We start from the raw sequence: 19,725 nt of genomic DNA, 5'->3' as shown, positions 1-19,725 counted from the left end.
TTTCTAATCATTGTTCAAGTATCAATAAAATATCTTTTGACTGGGATTTAACCAATCATGATCCTATTTATCGACATTCTAGAAAAGAAACTCCATGTTTTTATTTCGGGGGGGGGGGGGGGGGGGGGGTGAGATTCATCGTTTTCCCTATGAGTCAATTGTATTCATGGTTCTACTCATTCATATTGTTTGTACCCAATGTCAATCACAATTAGCACGTGCTTCACTTGGAATTTAATGTCACCGATTTTGATTATTTCGGCATCACATTCAAAAGCTGAATGTAAACAGACAATATAAGCCAGGCAGGAATCTTAACTAAATTCTTACATATAATTCGAGACAAATCAAACCATCAAGTTAACTTATTTTCATTTCTAGTTGAATAAAAGACGCCATCGTTCAACATTATTCTACGATTACTTTGATTAAAATAGCATTCTTGGCATGATTACTTGGAAACAAACAAATAAACTTTCTATGTTATGCAACATTTATCAAGATTGTATACTTTATTGAAAAAATCAAACCAAAGTTTTATATTTTATTCTATATTTTTGTGTAAGATTAAAGGCGTGAACGTTTGCTATATAAATAAGCTGTTTATAAGCAAAGAATGACTTGTGTTAATTGAATATGACTTAGATTTTTTATGTAATCAGTGATTTAACAATTTCAAAAATCCTTGAAATTTCTTTACGTTTTGAAATTCCATTTCTTCTATTTAGATCCATAGTTTTTCACATAAATAAACATTTGATATTATTATATTAGAATGTTTAAATATTGACAGTTGTAAGGATGTATCGCCATGCTGGATAAAGACCTGAGAAATAAAGGTATACATCACACGATTCATATAGTCCCCGCCTATTTTACATTGTACTCAAGCTTAAAGATGCGAAGATAAATAATTTAAAATATTTCCACCATTTATAGGTACGTCACTGTGTACAGGTAAATCTAAAATGACATGAGGCTCCGTCCGTTCACTTGCATAATTAAATGCTAGTGATACTAAACTATTTGAAGTTAGTTTACCTGTGCTTGCCAAACCGCGTGGACGAAAATATTCTCCGATAGCGATTTTTTTTTACCCAACCACAGAGCACTACGTTCTGAATACAATCTACATTTGTGATTTACTTTGAAATTGCGTTGACGGTTTTACGCTAATAAAGGAACATTATTTCTATATAGGATATTTACGTGAAAACTTGATAATAACAACAAACATATATATTAATAGGAATATAAAGAATATATCGTGTAACAATTGGATTATACTATCAACAATTATTAACAAAATATTATAAACAATTTAGGATTTTTGTGAACATATAAGCTTACATATTATATGTGATAGAAAAAAAAAATACATTCTTAAAAAATAAAATGTGAACATAACTGAATTGGATTTATATTAAAAGGGAAATTAATATCAGTGATTTTCGTGTAGGGATTTTATTAATTTTGTGAATTATTAAATGTGCTGACAAATTTGTGATTTTTGTTAATTTCAGAAACTGTCCAACATGTTAGCCAGGTTATACATATATCTTTTAGCTTTTCTGAGTATTGGATATACTTTTGCAAGTGGTAAGTATTTTATATTATCTTATTTTGTACAGTATTTTTTACTATTAATATTATATAATTTGTCGTTCATATCTTAGAAAGTTTTATGCATCTAGTTTTTTTTTTTATATTTATGTTTTGATTTGTTTTGTTATTCAGTATATGAATTCTTCTTGTTGACAAACGGATAAAATGATATTAAATTTACAACATGAATAAAAAACGTACACTTAGTCAGAGTTTATCAAAAGATTTGTTTGAAGTGGTTTATTTTTGTCGTGTAAGCACATCCTCTTTCTGTAGTTAATAAAAATTCTTGTTATTGAAATGTAATTTTTTTCTTTACTATTTTCGCGCAGTTTTGAACTGTGCAAAAATTTTATAAACTTGAAAATTCAGCAAAAATTGACAAAATACTACGCATGTGGTTTATTTTAAAAGTCACAAGATATGCCATGATACGTGATCTTTTAAAGGGCCCTCACTGACAATAGTCTTTCCTTGTCTTAAGCCTCAAAATAAAAAAAAAAATGGAAAGCGATGATCTTTTTATCCTGTAAAATCTTTAACCTTGAAAGTAGACTGGTTTTCATCGTGACTTCGCTCCTTTTTTATAAGACAGAAATGGCTAGTTGACTTCAAATTATGTTATCACAAATGCAGGTCTTTCCTGTCAAAATAACTATACTCAGGTAAAATATGACATAGAACATAACGTGATTAAAGGGTATTAGATATTTAGTCTGAGCTCATAGATAGTTATCGTTGCAATATATTGCAGTTATGTACGAAAAAGAAACATTTATCAAATGAAATTGGAAATAAAGTAGATTTTACGTGACACTAGGCCTACAATTTAAAACATGTCTATTAGGCGACAAGATTACTGAATAAAATATTAATGTTTGTTGTACAGTTTGGACGAACATCGGAATTTAGCTGATTAATACTGTTAGGAGATTTTAATATCGAACAGAGTATTTTAATCGATTAATTATTGACTATTGGAAATGTAATTATATGGTAAGTTTCCTTTGATCAGTATACATGTATGTGTTGCGTCATTATTAAATGAGGATAACTATATGGTTAAAGTATTGCCGGATATTAAAGATAGTCCACCAATGTTCAATTTAGATGCAAATTGAATTTAACATCAATGTAAAACGCCATTTTAATTTTCGCCTCATATCAGTACTATCAAATCGCGGTCTAGTAAAGAGAGATGATGTTTTTTTGCCCAGAGAAAAGTTAATTTTTCATTTTAGGTAAACAAATGAAAGCTTAAGCTTTACTTTTTTCCTTGAAAAAAAAAACGAAAATAAATATTTGTTTAAATGACAAATCTAGAGAAATAATTAAAGCCGTTACGCGGAAGAATAATTTTAAGAGACAGAATAATGAACAATTTTGAAAATATCAACAAGAGAAAAGAAGAAAAAAAACCCCCAGATTTTCGACGAAGCAAGTACATAACTTAGCAGAATGTCTTGGACTAGAAATAGTAGGCATTCATTTACTATAGATTAGGGGAAAGTAATTTATCAATCTATCGCCCTACATAATTAAACAACATTGTTTTGAAAAACATAAAAATGATTGATCAAGCAACAAAAACAACATCAATGGGGCAATTACTGTGTTAATTTGTGAGGTTAAAAATAACAGATCATCCCTTCCGATGGTTAACGTTATTAATTTTTTACAACAAAGAAATGAGGCAAAACATTAGATTTTTTGGCAACAGAACACGAACATAAAATTCTACGGTAATTCCTCTCTTACAAATTTCACTGTCATTTTCTATCTGAATTGCAATTTAGCACATTCTCTTTTAATCATCTGTCTGAGATAGGTAGATATAAGTATTGCATAAAGACGGTAAATCTCTTTCTTATATTTTGTTAATATTCATTAAGATTGATGGATACTTATGAGTACACTCATTGTTATAGACACAGTTGCCATTAACTGAGTTGATTGGACGAGGTGAGAAGGGAGGGTCTAACTGGAAGGGTTTTCTATTTTAACAGCGCAACTTGTTTTTGTTATGTACAATTGCGACATTGACGATGGGAAATGTCTTCTGTCACTGATTAAGAACCAATATATATGATAGTAAACTTTTCTTCGAAAGAGGGTCTTAGATAGGTCTGAGACCCTTTTCATATATGTAACTACTACCATACCCTGAATGACACTTGAACAATATTCTGATGAAGTATGTAACCGAAATGTTATCCTTTATGATTGGTTGACCTTAATATGTATCAAATATTTGCCATTGGAGATAAAGAAACGAAAATTCAATCACCGAAAGGCCAATTTAACACAGGAAAAGGACAAAACTTAAAAGAAAAACTCAATACGCCTCGATTTATTTAGCGTCGGCTCGTTTATTGCTTTTTTTTTGTTACAATTATAAAAGGCGGTAAGTAGATATAAGAAGATGTGGTATGAGTGCCAATGAGACAACTCTCCATCCAAGTCAAAATTTATAAAGGTAAGGGCTGTATACATGTAGCTGCTGAGTTAGGGGACTATTGAAAGATGACTTCCTCACCTTTCTCGTGGTATTATGGAAATACAAGGACATTTGAAGGTCAATGAAAAAGTTTAATAAATAAAATGTTCGATCGTAAGGTTTACTGGGATGAAGCGAACATGAATTCAGTGGAATAGTATACAGACATACAAAAGCAAGCCAATTTTCTATTTTTAGAATAAATTTAAGTTACTTTTTGTGAATTCCTTTTTTAAGTTTAGTTTTTCATGGGAAGCATGACACATGGCAGTCTTACGGTGACCTATAGTTGTTAATTTCTATTTCCTTTGGTCTCTTGTGGAGAGTTGTCTCATTGGAAATCATACCACATCTTCTTATTTCTATATATTAAAGACACTTCTTACATTTTAGACCCAACTCATCTGTGGTCAAAAGTGAAGGTTTTTTGTTTCAATATATATTTGCAACGATTTGGCATCTGGCAAATATGCTAAACAAAAATCAGTCAACATAAAATATCGTTGAAACAATTCCAAAACATTTTCCCATTAAAACTGAAAAACAAAAATCAAACAACTAGTCTTTTCAGATAATCATTTGTTTGTTTTTGAACATAATATTAATCAGAAGTGGTAACAGAAGACAACAGGAGGTAGTATCGGAATGTGTTTGTGTTTTCAATGAATACTTTGAAATTCTATGTATATACCGAAGCCAAAAAGTAGATTCAAACAACGACCAAAAATTCCACAACTTTTGCGCAAAGAAAAATGGGGGAACAAGATAATCAAATGATTCATCTATATAGTAGAAACCGTCAACGTATATAAACGTTAAGCTATAGACAAGAATGTTAGTCGCAGACTGAACAGGTGAAAAAAAAGATACTGTTATGAAATTATTGGGAAAACAATAAAAGATATGTAAAAGTTTATTTTAGATCAGATATATAAAAAAAATAAATTTTTTAATCAATTTTACACAAAATTCGACTTTTTCACATCAAAAAGGAGACGTACGTGAGAACCTTGAGGCCGGCATTTTTAATCATACAACATTTTGTATCTTCTATTTGAAATTAGACGTTTACGTTTAATTTTAATTGTGGTTCAAGAACATTTTCGTCAAAAAAAATAAGGCTAGATTTTAAACAATTTAAACGATATTAAGTTTTTCGCATACAACTTCTACAGAGGTAACAATTTTATCATTATCATGTGCAACTAAGCTATCTGACCCTACATTTACCTTGAACAGTACACCAAACACCTCTGTAGTACGTTACTTAATAGATAAAATAAAATTCCTGAACTGAATGTATTTCAAATAAAACTTGATCAATTCTTTTCATTGTATAACAATGTACATGGTTTGAAGACGTTTTTTTCTCACAGTGACAAAATATATCAAACTCTCATCTTTAATAAGATCATAGTATACCATAGTTCGATTTTCTCTATATTGTCCCTGTTATTCAACACTTTCATAAAAGCTGAACAGATTTATAATTAACCATAGGACACTCTGAAACGTACTCCAATCTTTATATTAGTAGTCGGAGCACGAATCCGTGGTTTCTTTGCCAAACTCATTCGGATGTGAAAATCAGATATATCAGTTGAAGATTTTGTTTTGCTCCATGGAAATGCGTGAAGTACAAGTTTCTTTGAAAACTGACTTGAAAAATGTATGAATATTTGAGTTTGATAGAACTAGTGATTTATATTTAAACCGTGAAATAAATTCATATAAATATACGTATTTTATATTTAGATAGAATAAAAATTAAGACTCCGCGTATAGTAGTTTACTTATTGGAGTGTTAAACCAAGAAGATCCTGTTCAATTCGCTTTCATTACTGTAATGATTTTATAAAATAAGGAGATATGGTATGATTGCTAATGAGACAACTTTCAAACCAAGTCCAAATAAAGAAGACTTGAGCATCTGTAAGTCACCACACGGCCTGCATCAATTAGCAAAACCCATACCGTATAGTCAGCTATAAAAAGTCCGACATGACAAAATACGAAACAATATCAAATGAAAAACCCAACGTGTCCCAAAACAAAACGCTCAGCTTATATTTTCACAATACGGAAAATGGACACATTGTGATATACCGCAACGAAAAAGAAACCAAGCCATTATTGTGAACTAGAATTTCTAGTCGTCTCATGCACAAACCAGTTTCTGAAATGAAAAGAAAATACCAGTTTTTTTGTTCAAACATCACAACGACCAGGGTTCTCGGTCATAAAACTTTACTCCGTACTCAGAGTACAAAATCTGTGCTCAAAACACCAAATCCAGTATATTGCTTGGTTGATTTCTGAGTCTGAGTACGAAAATCATGCTCGAAATGTTTATGACCGCAAGACCAGTACAGTGATACAACAAACTTTTCGCAGAAACAGAAACAGAAACACACACACACTGTTTATCCACTTTTCATAGATCTAAGTTATGTTAGCATTTGATATGAAATTAATTTGATAATTAGAGGGTTGTGACAGGATATTGAACGTCTCTGCAGACGAACTCGATTTATTTTGGATCTTCTTACTAATTTAGAACACACACATGCACTGATGGCAGTTATGAAGAATTATTTGACATGGTTTTTTTTTCTTGCAAAAATAACATCTTACATAATAATGGTTTATGGGACAGAATCGTTATCTTTAACCCTGTTGTAAAGTTAAAACTTTATTGTTTCATTAAAAAACGATAATAATTCGCCTATTTTTGCTGGGAAAGATAACCCTGCATACAGATCATAAGTGTATTTGATAGCAAGGCGAGGAAACATGTGATCATGAACTGACAAAACAAATACCTATATGTTTTAAGATGTTCCTCTTTATGTGTGGTACTTAGGCCAAATCAAGTTAAAATTTCAGGGATATTTAGTACACCTTTATGATCAACCTAGACGGCTTCTGAAAGGATAAAGATAAAACTTAAGAAAAGCTAAAATGAAACTTCAGAAAGGCTAAATTAAAACTGTAAAAAGCCTAAATGAAACTTCAGAAGGGTTAAAATGATACTTTATAAAGACTAAAATGAAACTTCAGAAAGGCTTAAATAAAACTTCAGAGAGGCTTCAGAAAAAAACTTCAGAAAGGCTTAACTAAACTGTAGAAAAGCTAAAATGAATATTAAGAAATGCATCTTCAAGAGAGGCTTAAACGAAACTACAGAAAGGCTAAAATGAAATTTCAGAATGGTTAAAATGAAACTTTAGAAAGGTTAAGATGAAACTTTGGAAAGCCTAAACTGAAACTTTAGAAAAGGCATAATAAAACTTCAAAAAAGCCAAAATAAAACTTCAGAAAAGCTAAAATGAAACTTTAGAAAAGCCAAAATAAAACCTCAGAAAAGCCAAAATGAAACTTTAGAAAGGCTAAAATGACACAATTGTAAGGGAAAGTGAGCGTGGCTCATATCACACATTTTATGTGAAGCATTTACAGAAAGGGAACTCCAGAAATAATATATAGAAAGTACGACAGGGATGTAGCCGCGTTTGAAAATTAACTTTTGACGCCAAAAAAAACTTAATATCGGCCTACAAATGATTTGCAGCGTCGGTGTACTATAACAGTCAATATTGCATTATATATCCTACAAACACTTAAATCAAACAAGTTAATTTGTAAGAAATCATGAATGTGTTTTCGTTCATTAATTGAAGAAAATTAATAGTCAAAACAGTATTCCTGCCAAATTATAACCATGTGTTAAAAACATATCTGTACTTAGTATGCAATTAAATTTGGAAGATAAGAAATTACTTTAGCACAGTTTTCTCGCCTTAAATTTAGAGAGTCGACAATATGAATTAACGAAGCGCCGTGTTTAAGTAACAGTTTTACTATTTTGATACACTAAAAATCTCTATTCGTATATTTAAAGAATAATTATGTCAAAACTGTGCCAAAAAGTAAAAATACATCAGTTGTTTTTCAATCACCGGATTAGATCCTTAGTCATTAATTTTTGTGCGAGGTTTAACTACTTCCGTTTCATCTTGAGATCGTTGCCCGACTACGACGAACATTTGTCACCATTTTTACTTTCTTTCCGCAAGACATATATGTACAAGTGTTCAAGACGTTTAGAGAGTTATTTTTATCGAAAAGAAACTGAGAATAAAAGTCCAGTAGTGTACTTCGGATTAAAAAAAGGAAAAATGAAGAACGACGGAAAAGGAACATCTTGTTAAAACCTAACCCCCGATATTTGTTGAAACGTAAATGGTTAAAGATAAATTCCACTGAAATTAGAAGTTAGAACAATTAATCTTCATAATTGAAACCTAAAGAGTATTTTAAATTGTAAGATTTCACAAATGTAAGTCACTTTAGAATTTACAACGTTAAGAAACGTTGTATTTATAAAACAAACAAGAATTGTAGTTGTTTTCAAATATATGGACTGCAATATACGATAAATTTAAATCTTGAGGACGTTGGTATTTTATTTTTAATGAACAACATAAATTTTATTTTACATAATTTATCATGTACAAGACTTTTCTTATCTTTTAGTAATCTCGTATCGTAGAGTGAAAATTAGCATATAAAATTTAGATGACAATTATGTGCACATATTGTACTGATGCACCTAATCTTTTCCTTTGGGTGTGGTCGAAAGTCAACTCAAATCGTTATAAAAGCCTACAAAACATTAACCATGTGTCCGTGTCACTGCATATGATAGTATGTTTGTGACATTAAAGAGCTCGTAGTACTATAACGTGTGTGTCAAGTTCACCTGTACGCTTTCTTGGAGAGTTTAAAATCCAAACCAGATACGATTTGAGAAATTGTTCCGTTGTTGTAGGAATTTCTTTTCAATCAATTCGAGTTAATAACTGTGATTGTTTTCCTGTGATGTTTACACAGTTAGCGATCGTTAGTTTAAAATGCCATAAATGTTGCAGTTTGATCACCTTTGCACCAGGCTATCACGAGATTTCAATATCACCAAACTAGGAATTTGAAACATTTCTTTACAAGTTTAAAACATTACTTGTTGGCCTAACATTAAAGCTATAAATCAGACATTTTAAGCCATAAATTGAAGAAGTTTGTTTGATTTTTTTAAAATGTTTAATTTAATACACGAAGTCAATCATATCTAACTGATTTCGAACATTTGAATATGGGAAACAATGCATTTGCTGTAATCTTAACATTCCACTGGAACGATCATGATATATTTTAGTCTTCCCCTTATCAAAAACGCTACTTGCATTCCATTAGTGTAAGAGTTGGTGTTTTTTGGTATGGATTTTGAAGTCATATAGTACTGCGGGTTTTAATGTAAATAAATCACTCTAGACAAATGATTAAAATTAAAGAAATATAATTGATACATTAAGTACACAGTCACGCAGTTTATTTATCATTGACTTCGGAAATTAAACAAAAAAATAAGGAAAAAAGTCTAGACTTTGTTTAAATTATATCTACATTGAACTACCTCAACGGGAGATAACTTGCACAGAACATGTTAAATGAAAACATGGGCCTCATTTTTATTTTGTTTTTACAATGTCAGCAAACTTCTTCCTTCCAGATTTTTCCTCTAAATTTCCAATGTTTTTTTTTTAAAACTTTTTTTCAAATAAATAAGTTTTTATTGACACACTTAGAATAGCCAACACTAAATTAGATACTAAAAAACATACCCTACGTATTTTCTTCTGTACACATATTATCATATTCACTTCAAAGTTGTATCTCATTGACAAAAGACCAGCAAAAATTCGATAATGATAATAACAAAAACATCACGTAATTTTAATTTGAAAATACATTTTACGTTGCCTGTTGATGAATGTAGAACTGCAATACTCCCATGCCACAGAAAACATGACATGTCAACTTCATTCTGTGGTGAACTTAAAGGGCACTAAATGCAATTTATATTCAGGTTTTACATGTTAGGTCAAATTACATATTTGACATGCACCTGATTTTAATTTCAAATAAAATTAAGAAACTTGTCAAACGTTTTAAACGTCAATTAAACTGGCCCCATTAAATGTCAAAAGCAAAATTGAAATACACATTTAGCTTCACTTGTAGTACTGAGAAAAATGAATTAAGCAAATACTTAAAAGCATAACAATTGTGTGATTTATACAGCAAAAGAAACAAAAATATGTAATTTATTACAAAAGCATGAAAAATCTTCATAACTAATTTAATCAGTTAGCATGCTTTTATTTCATTACAAAAGATCTTGCGGCAATTACAAATCTTTCAAAGTACTGTCTTCTTTATAAAGTTGCGCTCTGATTAACGACAGAATCCTTTCATGTGCAAATTAACTGTTTTTTTATGTAAATATACAGTCGTACGACCATTGTAAACTTTGTATAAGTTTTGTTTCTTTAGCATCGTTGAACAAGAAGTATTAAATGATTAAGGCTCTTAATTGGGATAAAAAATATACTGTTGGGAATTCTATGACAATTTAGTATATTATTGTCTATAAGGGGAGGACAAAAATCGTTTACGCGTTTGACAAGAATGCAAACATTAATCTGAAAGTCCAAATAAAAAAGCGACCAAATTCCGAATCTTATGTTGTATCCCTTAACATACCTGAAAAAAAAACACCTTAATAAAAAATATTTATTTTGTACTTTCAGTGTGCGTGACGAATGGCCCCTTGGGCATGATAACGGGTGCAATTCAGAACTGGCAGATAACAGCATCGTCCACGTATCCTAAAGAATGGGATAAGAAATGTAGTGAAAAATATGCACGTGTCTATCTCCCAAACAAATATGGCTGGTGTTCTAAATATAAATCATCCTCTGAATGGCTGAAGATTGACCTTGGAGTAGCGGCAAGGGTAAGGAATCATACGTTTAACTTTTTTCTCTAACAGGTATATCTTCAGAACACTCATAAATTCTTGTTTGTACAATCATAATATTCATATCCATGTAGTAATCATAATATATATTGTTTGAAATTTCACAGTGATAACATACTCTAACTTTGTTTAAACCTGTTTATTTACTTTTGACTTTAATTATTTATCCCTTGTAATTTTTTATTAACTGTGTATTTGCATTCAGGTGTCACAGGTCAAATTTATTCGTTCATTGTGTGTTAATTTACGTTTTTTGATTGAGTTAAGCCTTCCAATTGATATTTTATAGTGTGTTTTTCTATGTTGTGATGTTATACTATTGTTTCAGAAAAGGGAAAAGGTTTGGTACCATTAAAACGTTTAATCCCGCTGCATATGTTTGCACCTGTCCTAAGTCAGGAATCTGATTACAGTAGTTGTCGTCTGTTTATGTAGTTCATACGTGTTTCTCGTTTCTCGTTTTTATATAGATTAGACCGTTGGTTTTTCCGTTTGAATGGTTTTACACTAGTAATTTTTTGGGGCCCTTTATAGCTTGCTGTTCGGTGTGAGCCAATGCTCCGTGTTGAAGGCCGTACCTTGACCTATAATGGTTTACTTTTATAAATTGTAACTTGGATGGAGAGTTGTCTCATTGGCACTCATACCACATCTTCCTATATCTATATCTATATAAATGTTTTTTATTTGCATTTTTTTGTCTTCTGTGATATAAAACCTTAGAGTAGGGGAAATAAGAAATGACAGTAAGATACCGATGTTGTAAACCCTTAAATTAAACTTGGAATTTTCCAACCAAGAAAAGGAAAAAAAACCAAACACTAGGCCGGAATCTCATAAATTCGAATGTAGATAGGCCGGGTTTATCGGCAGAGAAAGTTCGCGTCTTTTGCTTTGGTTGAAGAATGGCATGAAATCGGACTCGGTAAAAATGGCACAACAAGAAATGAAACACAATCAGTTAACGAAATTTATTAATATTGCTGAAATACTGAAATATCAAGACTGTCTGACATTTACCAACAAAATTGCAATGCTAGACGGGCTTGGATTTTACGGAAAAACAACTTTATGTTGAATGAGGACAACGAAATAATTCGAAATTAAATTATCTAGAGCAAAAATTACTCCCAAAATAAATGATTTCTCCCTTAAAACATTTATTAGTAATGGCAAATAGCTTTCTTTCTCATAGATATTGTTCTGTGGTATGTGGTTTCTGATTCTCCATTCAATTCAACTAGTAGTCATTAGCATGTGGTCTGTTATGAAAAGACAACCCATGACAGATGGGTTTTAAAATATTTTATCTCTTCGAATACGATACCAGGTTTTGAAAATTATTTAAGAAATAATGACCAAAATTTATTTTATTCTTTCTGTTCACAAAAGAAATGAGAGTCAACATCTTCTTTCATTGAGACCCCTTCAGCAAGTTGATTTATAACGTGCCCTAGTCATGCAAGACAAACTGTATATCTATTTAGAGCATATTTCACAATTTTCTTTTGATGAACATCATAGATAACAAATTATATAATAAACATTCTTTTCAATAAAAATGAATTGTTGAATTTAATGTCTATGTTTTGAGGTCGTGTTTTATTTCATCATATTTCTTGAAATGGAACAAATTTACATTTCAAGGGTGACACTGCAAAAAAAAAATATATTCAAATTTGAAATATTGAAAGCGTGAAGTGTGGTTACCAAAATATAATCTCAAACTAGGGAATATTTTAACTATTCTTTAAAGTACTCGTTAATACGTTTCACCTCTTCATCTAACAAAAGATCGTTAATCTCGTGAAAGGACGGTATTTACAGTTTATACGTGTTTTTTTCAAAATTGCTTCATCATTGGAATATAATACGATACAGCTCCCGGCCGGCAATAAACAAAATTCAAGTTATCGTATACGCCAGGATTTACTGTATACTAATGTCACATGTACGAAACAGAAAAAAGTTTTCTTTGTAATTTAAATCTTAAATCAACATGAAATACTTGTTTTTTGCGATAAGTTGTGTCTTGAGATGTATCTTGTAGGCCAGAACTTGTGTGTTGAATTTCACAGTAAACCTCATATATTTATTTGCTTTAAAGTATCTGACTCCCAATTAGAGGGTAAAACTATAATATGATAAATGCACCTATATCTGTTAATCCAAATCTCAGACAGCTAACATAAATGGGTGACTGACTTCCCAAACTTCTCAGTACTGTGTATGCCTTCCAAGCAGGAGAGTGCTTTATTTGTATTCCAAGGGAGACTAATCTTAGCTTGTTTAGATAAATATCTCTTTATTTCAACAGCAGACAAGATAAGTGTTTGACTAATAATTAAAAACCTTGTTAGATCAACAGAGTATTTTATTAACACTTTTGATTGAATATACTTATGTAATATTCAATAACTACCTGAACGAAATAACTTTAAAATTGGTTTATTATACGATTTTTACCTGTAATTCCTATGATATTAAAGTAAATCCGAAGGCAGAGATTTTTATCAGGAGACACTTCGGCGAAACTTTGTTTAACAAGTTATCAGAAATAAAATACAAATATTCTTTATGTTTATTGACAATCTTATTGAGCAGGTAAATAAATAGGACTTAAACTATCTTATTATTGTTGAAATCTCCAATTAATTTAAAGAAATCTTCAGGGAAAAGTGCATTTTATTTGTAACACAGGAATTTTGCCAAAGGAAGTATGAAATATGCTGAAATAAACATGCATTGGATCTTAGAGGTCTTTAAAGAAAACACTTACTTCATACCCAAATCTTTAAAAATATTAGTCATTGTTCTATTTTGTACAATTGTCATAGATAGTACTGTTTAAAAACTCTTTCTTTCGTGTTGCATTTTCAACAAATGTAACTGAAGATTTCACATTTGAAAGAGTTGTCTTTCATACGCGTTTGATAGGAATACTTTTAGTACACAATTTATGGATTTGTCAAATCAAATACTACCTCTAATGTCCTCTTTTACGTGTATCTACAAATAACCCTACGAAAGCTTTATGCCTCATTTGATAAGGCTGTAGCTTAATTTAATTTTAAGAGCTTTTTTTTTAATTTTTAAATTCCTCAAGGCGAAATTCAAATTACATGCTTGTTGAGAAAATTGCATATTTCACGGTTGTATTTAGTCTGAATTACATTTAATACATCTTGATTAACACGGTGGAAAATTTGTAGATTCGAAAATCCGATCAAGCACCTACGTCAGTAATCAAGATCAAGTAAACGTTTGACAGCATAGAAGTATTGTTGTCTTGTTCAATGAAGTAAACTTTTTGGTGCTATGCATTTTGTATTTAGCATTGTACTGCTGGCATTTAAAATTTTGACATGATTTTATCAAAAGTAATCATAAAGTTTACATCTTAAAAAACTACTATGTGACAGGAACATATCTGTATATGAAAAACTTGACAGAAAAAAAGTAAATGAAAAGTCAAACAAAAATTTTATCGAATGTTTTTGAGAGTTTATCAAATTACTTGAATGAAAGTAAATCACATGATCTTTTTGTGTAACGTTTCGTAAGTAGATCACTAGTACATGTACAGTGTATGTACCGATATGACATCAATATTTTCATGTGACCGAAAAAACTTTCAATTGTTTTGGAGACACACCTATCGTTTACAGATTAGACAACGCCAATGTTTTACTTACGAATGGCTAAAATAAAAGATAACTCACCAATTAGTTTTGTATGGCCTTCAAGTACTTATTTGTTGTTTTATGATCTTTTCTCAAAATATAAAAAGATAACAAAATCGTACTAAATTGCTTTATTAGACCATTTCAAAATTTCTCTAAAAACCATTATTCCTATACCAAAATAGGAATGTGGCATATTTAGAGAAATAGATGTTTTATAACGACATTATCACAAAATCAAGATATGTACTCTGCATGTGTCACCGTTTAAAAATGATTCTTACTGTTTTACATGAAGGGTGTCTTATATTTCTTCACATGTAGACCCATCAGTCATGGACAACATAGTCATGCTGATATTCCATAAATACTATTTGTACAACCTGGTTTTGTGTATAACATCTACAACTACCAGTGAGATTAAATTAATCAGAGGGACTCGGGAGTCATGACGTCAGTAGGCTCTGTAGTTTGTTTGTAATCCTCATTTTTCATTTTTTAGTTTTGATTATCGGGTAAAAAGAAAGGATTTCCGAATGTTTTTTTTTCAATCATCCGAATATAATTTATGTCTCACTTCTGTTTTCCATGCAGTAAGCACATTGAAAATATAGCTTGGGATCCGGCATGCCCGACAGTAGAATAGGATGGAATAACATCACACAAATACGTGTATTGAATATAAGAATAATGCTTTGACATATGACAGGAAATTTTGAGTTTGTCACAAACTTGCATTATCTCATTGCATGCTTTGATTATTATTCGTCAGGTGACTGGAGTGATGACACAGGGTAGAGGTGACGGCAAGGAATGGGTGACGTCATTTAAAGTTTCGTATAGTATGGATGATTACAACGAGGCATACGTCACAGACCAGTATGAAAATCACAAGGTAAGTAGTATCTATAGATTAAGAGTTGATAAATAAAATTAATGAGTTGATATAATAGTAAAAATACAAAATTATGACGTCAAGTTCACAACTTGTTATTACTTAACTGTTATGACGTCATTGCACAGATTGATTTTTCGGCCCGTACAAGTAGGGAGGTTCGAATATTTTAGTGTTATTAGAATACCATAGAATGTTTTAGAACCTAAATATTAAACGCGAGCTCCCGCGTTCACTTTTCTAACAAGTCACATTCGAAGTTTGAAACAGCTTTATCTTAAGAGGATGTTCATTCGAGAAAGTATAGTAAAACGTCTTGCAAAAGTTATCGGTTAAGTCATTTACTCCTTTTGTACTCATCTGATCTATTACATTTGAGATCTTTGAAGACAAGTAGAGGTGAAAGGTTATTCAAGATGTGACTAAAAATAACACAAGAGTAACATTTCACCGCAACAATAAGTGTTGACATCTGTAAACTATAGAAAAAAACTCGTCTAAGAATTAGAAAAATTAAGTTCACATTTGCATAAACATTCAACTAAGAGTGTCAAAGATATCTGATTGAAATGGGAAGACATCTATAAAATACAATTAAAAAAGGAATAAACTAAAATGTCACAACAAATGGCGGCAAACGTTTTCTTAAAGTACAGGTAAATTATATGGTCATATACATTGGCTAAATTGTAAGTGCAACGTGGATAATTTAACAAGAAACTGAATTTAAATGAACAATTTAAAGTATCTACCAGCGATAGTACTACTGAAAATTTAAATTAAAAACTAGATTATTCTCATTTCTTTTAATGCCATAGGTATATATAATGAAAAATGTTTATTTTAAATCTAGTTAAGGTGGTACCCAACACCTTGACTAATATTAATTTGGCTCGTTTAATTTTCATAAAATTTTGACAAAATGTATACTTTGACCCTTTGACAAAAATATAAAAATTTCAAAAAATTTGAACCAACCATTTTATCAGAAAAATTTCATTGGTTATATAGTAGTTTGACAAACACTAATTTTGATCATTGAGAAGCTTAATATTTCCTTAACAATACAACGTAATTAAAACGTTTAGCTGATTTTAACGGAGTTATCTCCCTGTAGTGTTAGGTACCACCTTAACATTAAATACTACCCTGCATATGGTCTGAAACGAAGTCGATAGTGAACTGGTTGTCATTGAAGGGCTACCAATATTGAACTATTGTTTCAAAGTCATGTACTCTTTTATTTCAACAACATTAGAAATCTGTTCATTTTCTAATATAATTTAGTTGCTTTTCCTTCTTCGAAATATAAATTGAAGTTTACTACTAAAACCGATGTTGATGATATCCACCTAATCTAAAATAAATAAGCCTGCAGGTTAAAGGAAATATTTCGTCGCAAAAAAAAAACTATCACTCACCCGAATTCAATAATCAAATTGTCGTCCCCTAATGTGCATGTGTTAAATTTAAACTCCTTGCAAATATTATCACAGTGTTAAATAGTGTTCAGAATCTCCTATCTATTCTTACACAATCAGTATTATTTTTCCCGCGCTTTTTTTAACAATAAACGTGTAAGATCTCCCATAACAGTCTTTTACCCCTGCACAGGTTGACATGTCTGCGGTTGGTGGCTTTTTGAATTCCTGCAATAAAGATCAATAAATTGATAATAATAAAATATGATGATTAATGATGTGCTTAATTGGTTTATCAATTATCTATTAATTATCATTGTATATATTGTCATAGCCTGACAATAGGTATTGTTACCTGTCAATCAAGGAATAATGTATTGATATATGAAGTTGTTAGTGGTTTCTTCATTATTATACTATTTCAAGGCAGAAATGCAGTGATCATTCTAATCAATGAAGATAATTTATATTACCTTCCACAAATTAAGTAAAGCAAAAAAAACGGCCAGTTTTTAATTAAGAAAAGATAACAAAACTTATGTACTGAAATTGGAAAAATTTGATATTGATTTTGGTCTTTTTGATTGTGCATTAAACACTGTTTTGTTCTCATATGCTTATAATCAAGAGTGTTATTGAACTTAAAGATGTCATTTTCACATTGAAACATTTATTTGAACGATCAAACATACGCTAGCTCATAAAATTGGTTTATTATTATAATGTTAATATTATGGATAAATGTTCTACGTTTTGAACTCCTTTCTTAACACAAAAATTAAGATAAAAGCCTTGCACTACGTGATATAACAATATTGGCGTGTATAGTTGTACGCAATATGTATAGGCATTAATTTAAAAGCGTATTATGTATCTATCTTCCCTAAAATATGTACTGACAACTAACCTTCAAGAATTACAACTGAAAGCATGAATGTAAATTTCCATGTGCACAGGTGGTACAAATCGTTTTAATAAATACCGAATCACGTTCCTGTGTTATTTATAATTGTTACACGCAGCACAAGACATTCAATAGGTCTTCAATTTGTTTATGTTTATTTGAATATGATGTAATAGGATTTATCTTTATTTTGTATTGGTAGATTTAGATTCAAAGCTTCATTTATTCTAAACACAATCACTGACATATCAATGGCTCAAAGATATGTCAACTTAACAGTTTTGCAATTTCAAAATGGTAAAAACTTGTACATGTTTGTAAGCACTTAAACACTTTAGTAATCTTTTCTGAAGCTCAAAGGGATGGAATTCGAATTCAAAGGTATGACAGAACATGTATAATTTTTCAGTTACCAAATTTACCTTTTTCTTTCCATTGTCAGGTTTTCGAGGGTAATACTGATGCATTTTCAATTAAACATACGTACTTAGATAGACCAATAATTGCACGTTACATAAAGTTCCATACAGTCCATTGGCACCGGCATCCTAGTATGAGAGTTGAAGTCCTTGGGTGTCAGCGTAAGTCATATTTACCGGTATTATTTAATTATACACATCAAAGGGAATAATAAAACAATTTTCTAAGGTAGACACGGAGATTGTTTACTTGTTACATCAGAGTTGTTTATTAAAAACCATGCACAATGATTACGATAAAGATTAAATTCGTTTCAGAAAAATGCAACTAAAGAAATGAATAAGTGATTTTAATATTTCTGCATAACGGATTAAGAATACTAAAATATAAAAAAATCTTAGTTCTTAAACACAGCAAGAATATATATTGACTCCGAGTACTTTTGAACGAATTCCAAAAAAATATAAAAAGATTCAAGCATGATAAGGAGGGCTATTAAGTGGTTTCGGTTTGTGCACATTTTCTATTTCATAAAATACATGTTTAATAAGCCAAATTGATGTATAAATGAAAGAAGTTTTATACGATATAAAATGACATAGCAATTTTTTTTAATTTTATGGCACAAATTTGCACATCTGTTTTTTGTTTTCGATCAAGTACGGCTTTGCCAAATAGTAAACTTAACCCAAAGACCTCGTAGGTAAGCATTTCAATGTAAATGAAATATATATATGACTATATACGAATAACAAAATGTTATTATTTTCTTAGTTTGTAAAGAACAAATTGGACTGCCTCCTTATGGGAAAATCCGAGCTTCAACATGGGCAAAAAGTAGAAAGAAGAGTTCTTGCCAGCCGGAAGATGGGAATATCCTCAGCAATAAAGCATGGTGTGCAAAGAAACAAAACGGTAAGTTATGGATACTATTAGTTAGAAGTTGTGTAAACAAATGTTTATTTATTCCTCAGAAATTCGAATTTAAAAAACATTAGAACCATTCTTCAAAAGCAATGGCAACATTTTTAAAATACATTAAGATTAATTCGATCGTTTCATTTTTAAGCGACGAAGGGACCTACAGACTTACATATGCAGGCAAGTGAACGTATAGGTTCTTATGAAGTGCATACCGTACCCTCTTTGCACACACTCATGCATAATGTATTGCTTTGTGATAAAAGACACTTTTGATATTGGTATAATCTCTTTTATCACACATATGCCGAAAAATTCTTAGTTCAAATCTATTTTTAGACGTTTACCAAATAAGTGGGTGATTTATTACTTTTTACAATCCTGTGTATTCATGTTGCTTTTATCAGATCGTGGTTGCAATTTAATTTTAAAATATGCCGCATTTCTGCATATATTTGAATTGTAAAGTAATATGATCAAAATATGTATTTGATTGTTT

General features: G+C 30.6%; 1 protein-coding gene across 3 annotated transcripts in view; it reads left to right on the top strand.

Moving 5' to 3' along the window:
* The first annotated feature begins 954 nt into the window (after positions 1-954).
* Positions 955-19,725, top strand: part of LOC127705225 (lactadherin-like) — a 31,110-nt gene continuing 12,339 nt past the window's right edge. The window contains exons 1-6 of one of the 3 annotated variants that reach the window (XM_052209544.1): positions 957-1,031; positions 1,524-1,599; positions 10,753-10,958; positions 15,438-15,560; positions 18,328-18,466; positions 19,080-19,220. In XM_052209544.1, the coding sequence (XP_052065504.1) occupies positions 1,536-1,599; positions 10,753-10,958; positions 15,438-15,560; positions 18,328-18,466; positions 19,080-19,220 (673 nt within the window). In that variant the 5' untranslated portion in view covers positions 957-1,031; positions 1,524-1,535. Of the gene's footprint in view, positions 1,600-10,752; positions 10,959-15,437; positions 15,561-18,327; positions 18,467-19,079; positions 19,221-19,725 lie in introns of all 3 variants that reach the window. The other 2 variants (XM_052209543.1, XM_052209545.1) reach the window with 2 other exon arrangements.

Source organism: Mytilus californianus, unplaced genomic scaffold (assembly GCF_021869535.1).
Source record: "Mytilus californianus isolate M0D057914Y unplaced genomic scaffold, xbMytCali1.0.p SCAF_6, whole genome shotgun sequence".
Lineage (NCBI taxonomy): Eukaryota > Metazoa > Mollusca > Bivalvia > Mytilida > Mytilidae > Mytilus > Mytilus californianus.
The sequence above is the reverse complement of the archived record's forward strand: the minus strand, read 5'-3'. Positions and strand labels throughout refer to the sequence as shown.